The sequence below is a fragment of the Delphinapterus leucas genome, chromosome 8 (genome assembly GCF_059928025.1).
Source record: "Delphinapterus leucas isolate spDelLeu-1000000601 "Yukka" chromosome 8, BTC_Dleu_Yukka2, whole genome shotgun sequence".
NCBI lineage: Eukaryota > Metazoa > Chordata > Mammalia > Artiodactyla > Monodontidae > Delphinapterus > Delphinapterus leucas.
In genome coordinates, this window is record NC_143136.1 from 93,807,361 (window position 1) to 93,823,378 (window position 16,018).

Genomic DNA, 16,018 nt, shown 5'->3' on the forward strand with positions numbered 1-16,018 from the left:
AATTTGAAAGGGGCAAAAGAAAAACTATCTTTTCAGTTCTAATATGTTTGATACGCTTAGGATTAGACTGCATTTGGTTTAAAAATACCTTTCACTATACAACCACAAAAACAAAACACAAAAAAGATGTGTAAGAACTTCATTCCTTTTAAGGCACTCCTGCGGAGACTAAGACATCAAAATATCTTCACTAGGCTAGAATTCTCAAACAAAGTTAGGTCATTCTGGTCCTTGTTTTTGGTTAGCTGTTCAGCAGACATCTTAACTTGCCTTGTCTGCCTTTTGCTGTTTACCACAGGTGGATTACCAGGCTGTAGAGGAGGCTTCAGCTACAATGGCAGTAAGTACCTGGAAGCTGCTCACCTGGTACAATCTTCTCATTATGGCTTCCAACTCTTTAGTATAGAAACCTGACACTCTGGTATTCCCTGGAGGGTGCTAAGATTGGCCCACTCTTTTCATCTCACTGGTTTGCATATTCATAGGTATGCACCTATCTGAAACCTTTGACAGACTGAGTGTGGCAGTATCTTAACAGTAAGACTGAAATAAAAGCAGGATGAAAAAAACAGCAATACCGAAAGCTAAGAATTCCTAACCTCACATACTCACCTGCCTGCTGTGCAGGCTGTGGCAGTGGTTGGTTTAGATGTGAACTGTAATGGACAGAAGGGACTGGGCGATACTGAGGTTGACTGGAGTGGTAGTGGCCTGGAGCACAATAACAGGCTGGCATCTAGGATAAGCATTAAGGAAAAAAGAAAAAATCAATTTTACTTTTGCAGCAGAATTTTTTTTTTTTCCTGCCAGGAACACTGGAGTGTAATGAGTAATAATTCTCCCAAATAGTAATCATCTGAAAACTGATTTTCTTAGCTTTAAATTTACCTGAAAAAAATTTTTTTAAATTTCAAACATAGTATACATAACAAAACACACCTACCAATTTGCCCACCGATCAGATTTAGTAGATTTAAATTTTGGGGCCGTATTTGTTTCAGATTTTTCTCTCTTTTACCAAGTACTACTGAAATAGCTAAGTCTCACTCCAACATTCCTTTGCTCTATATCCCATAGAAAAAGCATTATCCTGAAGTTGGTATATATCATTCCCATAAATGTTTTTAAGCTTCTAGTGTGTGTGTAATGTTATCCATACATACAATTGTTGAGAATTTTAAAAGTGTACATTTATGGTACTCTATATAACTTCATGCAACTTATTTTGCAATTAACATTGTTTTTGAGACTCATTTTGGTTGAAGCACAAATCACTAGCTCATTCAATTTAACTGCTGAACAGCAATCACCACATAAATAAGCCAGTTTATCCATTCCTACACTAATGCACACTTGCACTGGTTCCATTCTTTAATTTTTCTCATATTTCTAATGCAAATTAAAATGCCAATACAAATTTTGTTTGTCAATTATACTTAATAAAGCTGGAAAAATGCCAATAAGACTGTCTTGATTTAGTTTTCCCTCCAGAGCTATCTGTATCAGCTGTGAATTTCTCTAAAAGTTATCTGATCTGGTTCGGGGTGAAGAATAAACAATTAATCCAATGATATGGAAGTATGTGTTAACTTTATTAGGTTCATGGGTTCTCTTAGGTTCTGCTTATCTGATTGGGTTACTTCTAAAAGACCAGAGATCTGTGGAAATCTTAAAGAGTGCCCATTTCATCTGGAAACCAGCCAAGCACAGAATTCCTGGATCAGTTGTAAGCCAAGAGTCGCCTAAATTTTCTGTAATATTCTTCTGTTTTTGAAACATTAGACACAATATACATGTGATCCCTTAATTTTTCCTGGAGGTATCAGCAAGCAACAGATATATCCTGATTTCGGATCTAATCCATTATTATACTTTTCAGTATGTGTGATGTGTATAAATAATACATTCTTCCTTTTCTCCTAATTAAAAAAAGAAAAAAGATACTACTAAGGCAAAAATTATAACATCAAATTTTTCTTTATAATGTATATACATGCAATATATATGACAACAATAGCACAAACAATGGAGAGAGGGTAAATGGAATTATACTTTTAACATGACTAGTACCTTTTTCTTGGAGTTTTATATGAACTCAAAGTAGATTTTGATAAGCTGAAGATAGCTATCATAGTCCCTAAGGAAACCACATAAGCACAAGATTCAAAGGGCTGTAGACAAAAAGGCAACAGAAGAGATAAAACAGAACCCTGAAAGAATTCAAATAATATAAAGGAACGAAAGCAAGAAGACAGGAGTAAAATACAGATATGACAAATGGAAAACAAATAGCAATGTGGCATACCTACATCTAACCATGTCAGTTGATATATTAAAGATAAAAGGACTAAACACTCCCAGTCAGACTGAATAAATCAGCAAATACCAACTATATGCTGTATGTGAACAACATACTTTAAAGACTGCAAATAAGAGGATGGAAAAAGACATATCATTTAAGTGCTAATCAAAAGAAGCCACTAATATTAAAGTCAGATAAAACAGGTTTCAAGGACTTCAAGATCGAAGTTGGAGGACTCACACTTTCTTTCTTTTTTTTTTTAACATCTTTATTGGGGTATAATTGCTTTGGAGGACTCACACTTTCTGATTTTAGACCTTACTAGAAAGGTACAGTAATAAAACAGTGTAGTACTGGCTAAAGATATAAATAGTGTAAAAACGAGAGTTGAGAAATAAACTCTTACACTTATGGTCAACTGATATTCGACAAGGGTACCAAGATTATTCAGCAGGAAAAGAAAAGTATCTTCAACAAAGGATGCTGAAATAAGTAGACATACACATGCAAAAGAATGAAGTTGGACCCTTACCTCATACCATACATAAAAATTAACTCAAAAGAGATAAATGCCCTAAATATAGGAGCTAAAACCATAAAACTCTTAGCAGAAATCAGGGATACATTTTTATGACCTTCGGTCTGGAAATGGATTCTTACATATGACACCAAAAGCATGAGCAACAAAATGAAAAGATGGATAAAGTGAACTTCACCAAATAAAAAAAAAAAACTTTTATACATTAAAGACATTATCAAAAATGTGAGAAGACAACCTACAGAATGGGTGAACGTATTTGTAAAACACACATCTGATAAGGGTCTAGAATCCAGAATATACAAGGAATTCTTACAGCTCAACAACTAAATGACAATCTGATTTAAAGACAGGCAAAGGACTTACACATTTCTCCCAAGATTGACAATGGCCAACAAGCACATGAAAAGATGATCAACATCACTAATCATTATAGACATGCAAGTCAAAACCATGAGATAACCACTTCACGCCCACAGGATGGCAATAATAATAATAATGGTAAATAACAAATGTTGGCAAGGATGTGGAGAAACTAGAACCTTTATACACTGCAGGCAGGAATATAAAATGGTTCAGACACCATGGAAAACAACCTGGCAGTTCCTCAAAAAGTTAAACATAGAATTATCATATCATCCAGTAATTTTTTCCTAGGTATATACCCAAAGAAATGAAAACAGATACTCGAACAAATCCAAGAACCTACATGCTCATAGAGCACTATTTACAATAGGCAAAAGGTGGAAACATCCCAAATTCAATAATGGTTGAAGATGAACAACTTGTGGTATATATATAAAATGGCATATTATTCAGCCATAAAAAGGCATGAAGTACTCATACATGCTACAACATGGATTAACCCTGAAACATTACCTTAGGCTAAAGAAGCCAGACACAGAATATAACATATTGCATGACTCCATTAATATGAAGTACCCAGAATGGTAAATCCATTCTTTATAGAGAATAAAGACTGATGGTTGCCAGGGGCTGGGGTGAGGGGAATGGGTATGAACTTTTCTTTTGGGGTGATAAAAATGTTTTGGAACTAGACATAGGTGATGGTTGCAAAACATTGTGAATGTACTAAATGCCACTGAATTGTTCACTTCAAACTGGTTAATTTTACGTTATGTGAACTTGATCTAAAAAAACAAAACCACAGGGCTTCCCTGTTGGCGCAGTGGTTGAGAGTCCACCTGCTGATGCAGGGGACACAGGTTCGTGCCCCAGTCCGGGAAGATCCCACATGCGGTGGAGCGGCTGGGCCCGTGGGCCATGGCCACTGAGCCTGGGCTCTGCAACGGGAGAGGCCTCTCCGTACAGTGAGAGGCCCGCGTACCGCAAAAAAACCCAAAAACCAAAAACCAAAAATAACAAACAAAAAACCCCCCACATAACACTGAAATGATAGAGTACAAATTCTTTTCAAGTACAGACAAATCATTCCCCAAGAGACTACATGCTGGGACATGAAATAAGACTCAACAGGTTCCAAAACACTGAAAGCTTAGAGTAGATTCCCTGACCATATGCGACTAAAATAGAAATCGGTAACCATAAGCCCCAAACGTTTGGAAATTAACATGCTTCTAACGTAAATCATGGGTCTAAAAAGTCATAGAGGGACTTCCTTGGTGGCACAGTGGTTAAGAATCCACCTGCCAGTGCAGGGGACACGGGTTTGAGCCCTGGTCCAAGAAGATCCCACATGCTGCAGAGCAACTAAGCCTGTGCGCCACAACTACTGAGCCTGCACTCTACAGCCTGCAAGCCACAACTGAAGCCCATGCACCTAGAGCCCATGCTCCGCAACAAGAAGCCACCGCAATGAGAAGCCCGCACTCCGCAACAAAGAGTAGCCCCTGCTCGCTGCAACTAAAGAAAGCCCGTGTGCAGCAACAAAGACCCAATGCAGCCAAAAATAAATAAATAAATACATTTATAAAAAACAAAACAAAAAAACCTTATATTAGTAATAGTTCAAATAGAAAATGAATAAACAAAACTAATGAAGCCCTAAGTTGTTTTTCTTTTTTCTTTTTTTCTTCTTTTGTGGTATGCGGGCCTCTCCCTTTGCGGAGCACAGGCTCCGGACGTGCAGGCACAGCAGCCATGGCTCACGGGCCCAGCCTCTCCGCGGCATGTGGGATCTTCCCGGACCGGGGCACAAAGCCGTGTCCCCTGCATTGGCAGGCGGACTCTCAACCACTGCACCACCAGCGAAGCCCTTCTAAGTTGTTTTTCTTTTAACATCATCAAGAGAATTGATTAACCTCTAGTTAAACTAATAAAGGAAAAAGAAGACTGAAATGACTAATATCTTTAGATCCAGAAGATACTAAAAGTATAAAAAGGGGATATTACATATGAGCAACTTTATGCCAAAAAGTTTCACAACATAAATGAAATTGATACAAACTACCATCCAAAATGAAAAGGAAATTGTAACGGCCCTATATCTATTTAATACTAAAAAATAAGAATTCATAATTTAAAAACCTTCCCTGCAAAAGAAATCCAGGTCCAGATGGATTCATTAGTGCAATTCTAGCAAATATTCAAGAAGAAATAACACCAAATCTACATAAACTCCTTTAGAAAATAAAGGAGGGAACACTATCCAACTCATTTTGAACCCAGTACCACCCTGGGTACTACAACCTGAAAAAGACATTACAAGCAAACTACAGACTGATATCCTTCATGAACATACATGCAAAAATCCATAAGAAAATACTAGCAAATTGAACGCAGTGATATATAAAAAAGATAACTGTATCATGATATATATATCACTATATATCGTGAGGTATGTTCCAGAAACAAAAGGTTAGTTTAACATTCAAAAGTCAAAGTAATTTACTGTATAAGTAGACTAAAGGGGAAAAAACCCCACATGATCACCTCAATAGATGCCAAAAAATTTTTTTTACAAGATTAATATCCATTCATGGTAAAGACTCTTAGCAAACTAGGAATATTAGAAAATTGTACAAAACCCCCCACATATAGTATCACAGTTAATGATGACAGACTGAACGCTTACCCTTATGGCTGGAGACGAGGAAAGCATATGCACTTTCAAAACTTATATTAAGTTAATACATGGATTCTAGAGATTTTTACTTCCCTCTGTTGTGTTGAAAGTATTCAACATAAGGACTCCTAGCTAATGTAATAAGGCAAGAAAAAGAAACAAAAGGTATATAGATTGGAAAGGATAATATATGTAGAATAATCAAATTTAGAAAGTCCACAGGATAAAAGATCAGTATATAAAAAACAATTATATTTCTACATACTAGCAATGAACAAATAGAAAATAAAATTTAAAAATAATCTCCTTTAGAATATCACCTTAAAACATTCAATATTTAGGGATATATTAAAAAAATACGTGTAACACTTGTGTGATGAAAACTACAAAATACTGTTGACAAAACATTAAGGAAGATCTAAATAAATGGAGAGAGATACCATGTTCGTGCATTGGACAATTCAATGGTGTTAAGATGTTAATTCTCCCCAAAATGATCTACCTCTTCTTAAAATGTATCATTTTATTTTTATAGTGCATTTACTTTACTGTATTTCTCTTAAGCTAATTAGAACAAAAGAAACCTCTCAGAGTCAGAAGGAAACTCAAAGATCACATACTGTAACCCTCCAACTGAAGTGTCTACATGTCATGTGGTTGTCTAGCATGCACCTGAAAATCTCCAAAAGGGAAGATGACTACAAGCTTTGCTTACAGGTTCTCACAAATCCTATCCATGCGAAATTAAAAATAAGCTCTCTAGGGGCTTCCCTGATGGCGCTGGGGTTGAGAATCTGCCTGCCAATGCAGGGGACACGGGTTCGAGCCCTGGTCTGGGAAGATCCCACATGCCGCAGAGCAACTGGGCCCGTGAGCCACAACTACTGAGCCTGCGCGTCTGGAGCCTGTGCTCCGCAACAAGAGAGGCCGCGACAGTGAGAGGCCCACGCACCGCGATGAAGAGTGGTCCCTGCTCGCCGCAACTAGAGAAAGTCCTTGTGCAGAAACGAAGACCCAACACAGACAAAAATAAATTAATTAATTAAAAAACAAAAAACTCTCTAAAGTTAAAAGTGATCTTAAATGAGAGGCTTCCACAGGAGAGAAAAGATGAAAAAGCAGTGTACCTGTGGAGAGGGCTGTTGAATATATCCTTGCTGCTGGAGCACAGGCTGGCTGACAGGATGACCAGAGGCAGGATAGCCAGCAGTAGGGACTGGTTGCCCAGGTGGTAGCGGAGGAGGAGGCGGTGGCGGCGGTGGTGGAGGGGCTGCTGTCATGATATAACCAGACTGCTGTGGGGACTGAAGAACAACAGTGGACTGGAACATGGTGGCGTGAGGATCAGAACCATCTGCAGATGGCTGGCGGGCAAGACTCATGTGGCTAAACTGAGACCCAAGGTTGTCCTGCTAACAAAGGGAGAAGTCAGAAATCAGTAAGCTTTCCACACAGACCAAACTTATCAAAGAAAAATACTTCACATATTTTAAGAAGAGTTGCAGTAGTATATATTACGGAAATCATGTATCTACAACAGACATGACTTAATAGAAGAACAGCTTCAAGAAAATTAGAACTCTAAGGCAGCAAGGTAGGACTACTACAATGCTATCATTGCAAATTACTCATAAAATATATCTAACGGAAATGTATAGCATGCAGAAAAGAGTAGGGTGTAACATTACACAATAAAAAAATGAAAAGACACTATCTAAATAAAGACTAAAGGCACACTTTTATATTATACAATTAACATTTTCTGAAAGGACTTCGAAGACCAGGAGTCTAGCAGTGCACGGTACTAATTACTCTTTACTTGAAATCGGTGCCCTTCTTCCCAGAAGGCAAGATTCAGGTTCTATGCATTTCTGTATCTCCTCCCATACCTAACAATCAAATATACTAGCAGAAATGAAATAAAATATATAAAATCTACCCTCCCTGATGTACACTCTAATCTCTCAACAATAATTTGGTCATAAACTCTTCCATAGTGTTTATCCGTAAGTCAGATGTTAGACAAATATAATCCAAATGACAGTTTCCTACTGCTTTTGCTACTTAAGAGAGCCGGCAATGGTGCCCAGCCAAGAAAGGGTTACGACTTATATGCCATCTGACAAATGTTTCTCTGACTCAACAGCATAAGGATCAATTCTGACTAGTCTACATAATATCACTGATATAACAATAATGGGGTTAAAAAGGCATTCCCTTGCTCCCAAGGAGCCACAGATTGGTGACAATATGTACCATATTTTGTTAAGAGGGAAAATTTGAAAAAAAGTTACTTAAAATATTGTGGTAATTGAGTTGTTAGATCAAAGCTGTTGAGATGTCTGCAATTTCTATAATCTGCTGGTTTCTGCAAAGTAAATTAAGGCTATGGAGATGATAAAGGGACTGAAAAAAAAGGGAACCTGACTTAGTGACTGAAAGTATATGGCTTTACTCTTCCCAAATGGTTGTTCTGACAGAGTCTAGCACTATTCATAGAATTCAATGAATAGTTTCAGAAGAGGAAAATATACTTACAAATACCTACTAGCTGTAATTACAACGTAATATGGCCAAATATTTTAAAAAGAGATACCATAACTATATACTACCATCAGAGTCATCTTGGTAAAAAAAGTCATTTTCTTAATCCAATGATCTGCCATTTTTCCAAAACATTTTTGAGGCTTTTATGGTATTTCTAAAAATGCTGTCAACCTTCTCAATGCTGGCAAAATTTCATTTTTTCAGACTGAAAGTGATTTTCGAAAATCATTCAGAGCCAAGGCTGGTAAATAAGGTTGCCTCAAGCTCAAAACAAAAACACCCCCAACAAAACAAAACATTTCTAAAAAGTGGCAAGTGATTTTAAGATATAGCTTATAATTTAACCTGGATGTGATTTCAAAATGTGATGGCCAGATAGTCTGAAAAATAAGAGCATCACTGGGAAAAGTATACTGGTGGTTAGGCAGATTCATTTAAAGGGAAGGACATTAACACTTATTGAATATCTATTTCATGTTAGGCACTATGCAGGAGGTACTTTATATGGTGGCCTCATATGCTCAGTAACTAGAGAAGGTCACACAGAGAACACATGGCAACGGTGTATCTGAGTTCTTACTGAGACGTATAACTTGGGGCATACTTTGGATTCAATGAAGTACCATCACTTTTAGTCACAGATTAAATATCTAGAGATCTTCTTTGGAAATATACTAAGGAGGATGTCTTATGTAATTGGAAGCTCCAATTCACCCTAATGACTGATACTAAGTCTACTGGACCTGGGGCACTGGGGAAAGAACAGAAAGCCTAAACCCAGATGAAAGCTGCCACCCCAGGACCACACAGACCTGCACTGGCCTCAATGAGAAAATTAGCTAAAACATCTTAGCACTTGAAAAGGGAGGAAAAGATTAGGCTTTATACAATCACTGTGATAAGCCAATATAACAAATATTTTATGGAAGAGAATAAATTATTTCTAATACAGGTTAGAAATGCTTTTTCAAAATGTATGTAACCCTGACTTTAGAAAATCACAAAAGAACATATCACATCAATCACATTCACAAGGATTCATCACACATCTACCCACAGAAACAACGCAGGAGGTGAATAGAGATATAGTACCACGGAGTATTGCTGGGTGGGTGAGACTGGCAGGAACGGGGATGGGTAAGGGGCTGTAGAGTACTGAACAGGCTGTGAAGAGGGCTGCAGAGGACGAATAGGCTAAGGAATAACAGGTTGGCAAACAATGTTAATGTCGGAATAAAATGTTAGAAGAATTGCATAAAATGGAAAGTTACACTTTTTTTGGCAATAACTTAAAACTACAAAGTCACCTAAAATACAACATTATAGGAAACAACAAAAACAATACTAAGCGAAGAAACTCTACATAGAAAAATTTTGAGAACATACATTTAAATTTAAAACATAATTAGAAAGATAATTTTTTTCATAAAAGTATTTATTAGATTCACTGCAACAGGTAATTTAGACATTTCAAATCCTATTATCTAACAAGACCCCTGGATTAAGTCAGTAAAAGCAAAACCATTTATCCTTACTTCCTGGTTTGATGACGGGGCTGTTCTACTTAGCTATGTAACACTAAGTAATAAAAGAAAAACTTCACTCACTCTTATTATCAGACAGTATATCTTACATAATACCTATGGCCAAGTATCCTCTCTATTTGATAAGGCATGATTAGATAACTCTTTTGGGACCAAACTGCCTAAATTTTAGCAATTTTTAAACAAAAATGTACTGTGAGTACCATTAATAGCCTAAAGAAAACACACACATACATATAAGCGCGTGCACACACACACAAACAGATCTTTTTACATAAGGAAGATAAACACAGTTTTCTTCTAACTAAACATTTTTATTGAGAGAATATTAGGAGCTGAGAAACTACACTTGGTCTTTGAACAACTCAGGGATTAGGGGCCCTGACCCTCTGCACGGTCAAAAATCTGTGTATAACTTATGGTTGGTCCTGTGCCTGCAGATTCTACTCCACGGATTCAACCAATCACAGATCATGTATACTGTAGTTATGTATTTAGTGAAAAAAATCTATGTATAAGTGGACCCTCGCAGTTCAAACCCATGTGGTTTGACGATCCACTGTAATTATTTGAAATTCTTTTTACTAACGAAATACTCCTGCATTTCAGAGAAAAAAAATTTTAAGTTTTATGTTTCCCAAGGGCACTCAAAACACAGGTGTTCTGAAACATGAACGAGGTTTCAATCCTTTCTAAATTTTAGGGAATACAGCTGGCCATCTATAGGCTAATAATGGCATTTAGTTTCCCAGTCTTACATTTATATAGTTTATTACAAAGGACAATATATATATTGGTTTAATGACTATCATAATCTACCACTCAGGTGGCAATCAGGTTAAGGGAAATTAAGTGACCTGTATACAACCATTTAAACAAGCACTGGAGGAACCCAAGTCATTTTATCTAATGAAAACTCTTAGTTTTGGTTACAATATACATACATGAATCTCCCTGGACAATATCTCCAAACAGTATACTTTAGAAATGCAAAATTAACTAAATAAGATTTAGTTAATTTTGGGAACTAAAATTAACTAAATTAACAGGGAATAATCTAGATAAGGAGAAATTCTTAGGACTAAGACGTATAATGATGAGTTTGCCCTTCCACCACAAAATCAACACAACAGTTTCTGGAAAAAATGAAAGGCTTAGATTAGTTTAGAATTCCACAAAAAATTCTAGAGCTAACATACTAAAAAAAGTATAAGCTGAAAATCTACAGAGTAGTCACTGGTTCCTCACTAACCTCTTGACTAGAAATTAGCAAGCTTCCTAATGGATGACAGCACATATCACACTAAATGAGGTGTTGTGGCTTTAAAACTACCAAGTACAAGCTATATAATGTGTTATTAAGTCAGACAACCATTAAGACACAACTTTCTTCCAGAAAACGTGACCTACTAGGTCAGTGTCAGATGAAACAAAGGCCTTAGTCTGCTGGGGCGTAAAAGAAAGAAGAATACTGTGAGTGCTAAGGGTAGGGCTTAATGTCTGCTAGAGTGTCAAGTGGTAATGAGAAAAATGTGGGCTAGAAGACTGGCTGATCAAAGTGAAATTCTGACACTACGTAGAAAAGAAAAAGCGTTAGCACTTCCTTTTTCCTACTTAAATTGCAACTGGCTGTAAAATAACATCCACTTAAAGTGACTGGTTTCAAGAACGCAGCCCATTTGAAGGCTTTGGAAATCACAGCATTACTGTGTTCGGTTATTTGAAATTTCATGGATGAATTATCTCAGTGTGCAAGAGATCGCTACTGAGTATCATTTGTTCATCAATTCTCTATTCTTGTATTTGACGAAGAATTACCAGAAACACCTGAAGCAATGCCAGGAAAAACAGCCATGGAGTTTGAGGCATACCCCAAAATTTCAAGTTATAGTCTATTAAGACAGCATTTCTTTTTTTTTTTTGCAGTATGCAGACCTCTCACTGTTGTGGCCTCTCCCGTTGCGGAGCACAGGCTCTGGACGCGCAGGCTCAGCAGCCATGGCTCACGGGCCCAGCCTCTCCGCGGTGTGTGGGATCTTCCCGGACCAGGGCACGAACCCATGTCCCCTACATCGGCAGGCGGACTCTCAACCACTGCGCCACCAGGAAAGCCCTAAGACAGCATTTCTAAACTAAGCTGCCTACATCTTCACTTAGGACTGCCTTTTAAAGCTAAATCAGGCAAAGCTATTTCTAAGAGATAATAATCTGAAACATATAACCACAGATAAACCCTTAGGATTTTTTGAAGGTATCTGACTAACATTATTTCCATTGAATTAAATCAAATGAAAATCAGTCCTATAAAGCTCCTGGTGAAATTCACAGCACTGCAAAGACGACCACACGATAGCAAATGAAAGGGAAACACTTCAAGACCAAGTTGAATGAAACCAAGGCACAGAAGGCCAGGGAGGGAGTTTTATGTAGTTTAATATGTACCTGAGTGTATGTAATCAAATGGGGTTGGGAAGTAGGTATGGGAGTCTTTGGAAGTAGTTTTAGACAGTTTCCTCTACATATATGAATTCATTTGTATGGTCTTGGAAGTGCATCAAACACCTTGAAGTCCTACTGCAGAGAAACTGCCTTGCCCAGTATTACAAGTCTTAATTGCCAGAGCAATAATTATTTGCATTAGTTTAAAAATATTTGATAACTTTATCAAACTGCTCATACATTTTTCACCCCTGCAGTACAAATATAACTTGTGAATAAAACTAATGAAATTTCTCCAGTTCAAGTTTATCACTATACTTCTTTCACAAAACATTACTCTGCATGTTCTCACCAGTGGAATATTTAGATCGTCTTCCAGGGAAAAAGAGGTGCAAATAACTGTACAAACTGCCTTTGATATGCTACACAACCTTTAAAAGATAGAATGAAAGTAAGAATTTACACTAGTATAGTCAAGTTCAGCAAGAATGAGTAACACATCTACAGGGGAAAAGCTTGAATGTGAAAATGCATGTGTAAACGCTAAACATTTATACAAATTCAAGATATTATTAAGAGTACTAAAAAAAAAAAAAAAGAGTACTACTGAGAATTCTAAGTCAATGTTTCTGTCTTTATCTTTCATAGAGCAGGTGGGGTGGAGAGTACCTTGTAGCGAGGCGAGTCAACTCAGTTTCTTCTAAGTGCTTGATCTGTTGAATCTTAGAACAACTCACTTTGCTCACTGGGGTAAGGAACTATCTTAGCTTTGCTTTTTATTCCTCTGGTCCCTTGCCTGCTGTTGTGAAATGCAAGGTATAAAATACTCACCATACAGGGTCATGAGATAAAAATTTCCCTTCCTTCCAATATATATTCTGTTTTCATTAGCAGAAAAGCCCTTGAAGTTAACCTCTCTTCCTACGAGCGATGAGTAGGACATCACTGGTGGAGAATACTAAAGTTCTAAGAGACACTTACTTGGGCTCCCTCGATTATAATTAGTGACTTTAGTCCCAAATATGCAAAGGCAGGTGAACTTAGCATTGTGTAATCGTGGACGTGTGCACCTGTGAGAAGATGTGATGGGCTGCTTGCTGCTGAGGTGGCAGTGCTGGCAGAGGCGGCTGTGGAGGTCCAGGCACTTGGGCTCTAACTGGCTGTTGAGTCACAGGAGGGCTACACACAACTGGACTCCCATCTGGGTTTAGGAAGGGCTGACCTGAAAATTTTAAAAAGGAAGAACAAAAGATCATTTACGATGGAGACCGAATATAGGTCGCTCTACAGAAAACTTACAGCACATGTCTGCAGTCCTGATTCATAATTCCAAAAGCGTCAAGGTTCTGGAAACCAAAAGCTTTTCTTACCTTGGAAAGCAAAGCCTGACCTTACACGAGCCTATTAATAGTCTTTATATTTCCCACTTAGAGTAAATATTCAAAATTTTTGCTGCCGTGTTTTACTATGGGGGTGCCACGCCAGAAACCACTTGAGTTGTTTTATACTACACAGTATTTTCCAAGAAACTCAATTCTGAAACACATCTTGCTCAAGGGATTGAGTTACAGGATTGTGTAACATTTCAGTTTCAAGGGGAAAAAAAAAAATACTTGACTTTGGGATACTGGAAGTTTATTAATTAGCCTGTTAGATGGTAAGAAATATCTAATTTACAGGTCACACTGCATATATTTAACTAGTAATATTAAAAGCTGATGAAAATTTAAATGGTTGATAACTTCAAATTTCAAATTGTGGAGTTGATGGCAGTGTCCTTATTTTATAACTTCTAACTTGTTAAAGTAGAAAATAATTTAAAAATTCTAAATAATTTTCTAAAAAAATTTCCTTTCACTTCCAATGAGCTTTACTCATAGGTAAGAAATAAAACGAGACAGAACTTTAGTACTGATTTTGAGGCTTATTCTTATTGGTTACCAATTACGGGAGGAATACTTTTAAGTAAGTCTCTACACATACATTCTAAACAAGTTTTTCTTATTATACAAAGTAATATTCTTAGAAATAACTAACAAATACAGAAAAAAACTAACAAATACAGATCAGAAAGTAAACAAACTCCCCATAATCTTATCATCAACAATTTGGATACCTTCTTCCAGACTTTTTCAATGTACACATAAACAGATTCAAAGAGTAGTATTTTTCCTTACTATACACTGAATGATTTAAAAAAACACACTAGATTATTAAAAAAAGAAAGAAAGAAAAATGAAAGGACTGTGAAATAAAGAGATCATTGACTACATACCCTTTTAGGATGGGAAGAATATCTATGTGTCTTAAACTGCCTTCAAAACATCCTCTCTTTTTTTAAAATGAACTTGTGACATATAATAAAATAATATTTGGGAAAGCAGAATACACTCTTCCATTGCTGTCAAGTGGGAAAAGTTCGCCAAAGTCAAATTATTTTCATTAGTTAATTTCCTGATAATTTATGTGATGGTTATAGATAACTAAAAGCAAGCCATGCTGGATATTTGTTGATTGTTATAAATAATTTTGAAAAAAAAATGGTAGAGAAGACTTGAGTGAAAGCATGTTTAAAAGTAACTTAAGGATTGTGTGAAAAAAGCTGGATGTGTGGTGATGCTGTTCTCAAAAACAAAGAGATCCCTTTTGGGCTAATTTAAAATTAAGTATACAATTTAATTTCAGGTTGCTTAGTTTCTCTTTTCTACTCAAATGAAGCTTCCACGTTACCAAAACCATGTTAACTAATATTCTGAATTAAAAATAATAGAAAATAGTAAAATATTAAATCATCTTATATTCTGCCCCAGGAAAACAGGAAGTTTAATAATATAATAGACTTGAAGGATCAGAAGATAACGGTTATAAAGCAAAAACTGAGTTTCTGAAGAGTCAGTTATTTACGCTAATTCCATTTTTACAACAGAAACAAAAGTTTGAATACTTTATCTTAAAAAAGAGATGCAAATGAAATCTGAAGGTAACAAGTTCCCAGCCATGGTTTTTTCTACAACAAACAAAAGGCAAGTTTCAGAACACTCAGAGACTCTGACACTCTCACCTGTATCTACTTTGCCCAACTACTACCATGCTGATATGACCACATTAGCTAAATCTGAATCTTTAAGGAAGGTTATTGAATGACTTAAGGTTATTTTCATTATCTTACCATATGATTGGGCTATGTTATTTTGATTAGAAACCAAAACTTCTTGCCATTTAAAAAAAATTTTATTTTCTCAATATAAGTCATTTTTGCCAATATACATAATGAAATGTATTATGACTGCAGTTTCTTAATCTCTCTGAAGTTCAGTTTCCTTATCTGTAAATGTAGATTTCACCTACCTAACAGGGTTGCTATAAGTAATGTATTTAAAGCACATAACACAGTACATGACACATGATAAACACTCAATAAACACAAAGTACTATCTAATTGCAAAGAATGTGTTGTCAATATTAATTCATAACGACTATCTATTTTCTTTCACTACTAATAAGATGTTCTTTAGCTTTTCCTAAGTAGAAAACAGTTACCGTATTCAGAAGAGCAATTACTTATGGGTTCTTTCCACCGCATTACGTAAGAAGTAAGAGCT

At 36.4% G+C, this 16,018-nt stretch overlaps 1 protein-coding gene across 15 annotated transcripts in view; it reads right to left on the minus strand.

Annotated features, from left to right (window-relative positions):
- Positions 1–16,018, minus strand: part of R3HDM1 (R3H domain containing 1) — a 113,597-nt gene that overhangs the window by 54,280 nt on the left and 43,299 nt on the right. For 9 of the 15 annotated variants that reach the window (XM_089916034.1, XM_089916031.1, XM_089916038.1 and 6 more), the window contains 4 exons: positions 13,487–13,638; positions 9,526–9,627; positions 7,014–7,298; positions 613–736 (listed from right to left, as the gene is read on the minus strand). In XM_089916034.1, coding sequence (XP_089772160.1) covers positions 613–736; positions 7,014–7,298; positions 9,526–9,627; positions 13,487–13,638 — 663 coding nt within the window. The remainder of the gene's footprint in view (positions 1–612; positions 737–7,013; positions 7,299–9,525; positions 9,628–13,486; positions 13,639–16,018) is intronic. The other 6 variants (XM_022569621.3, XM_022569614.3, XM_089916032.1 and 3 more) reach the window with 3 other exon arrangements.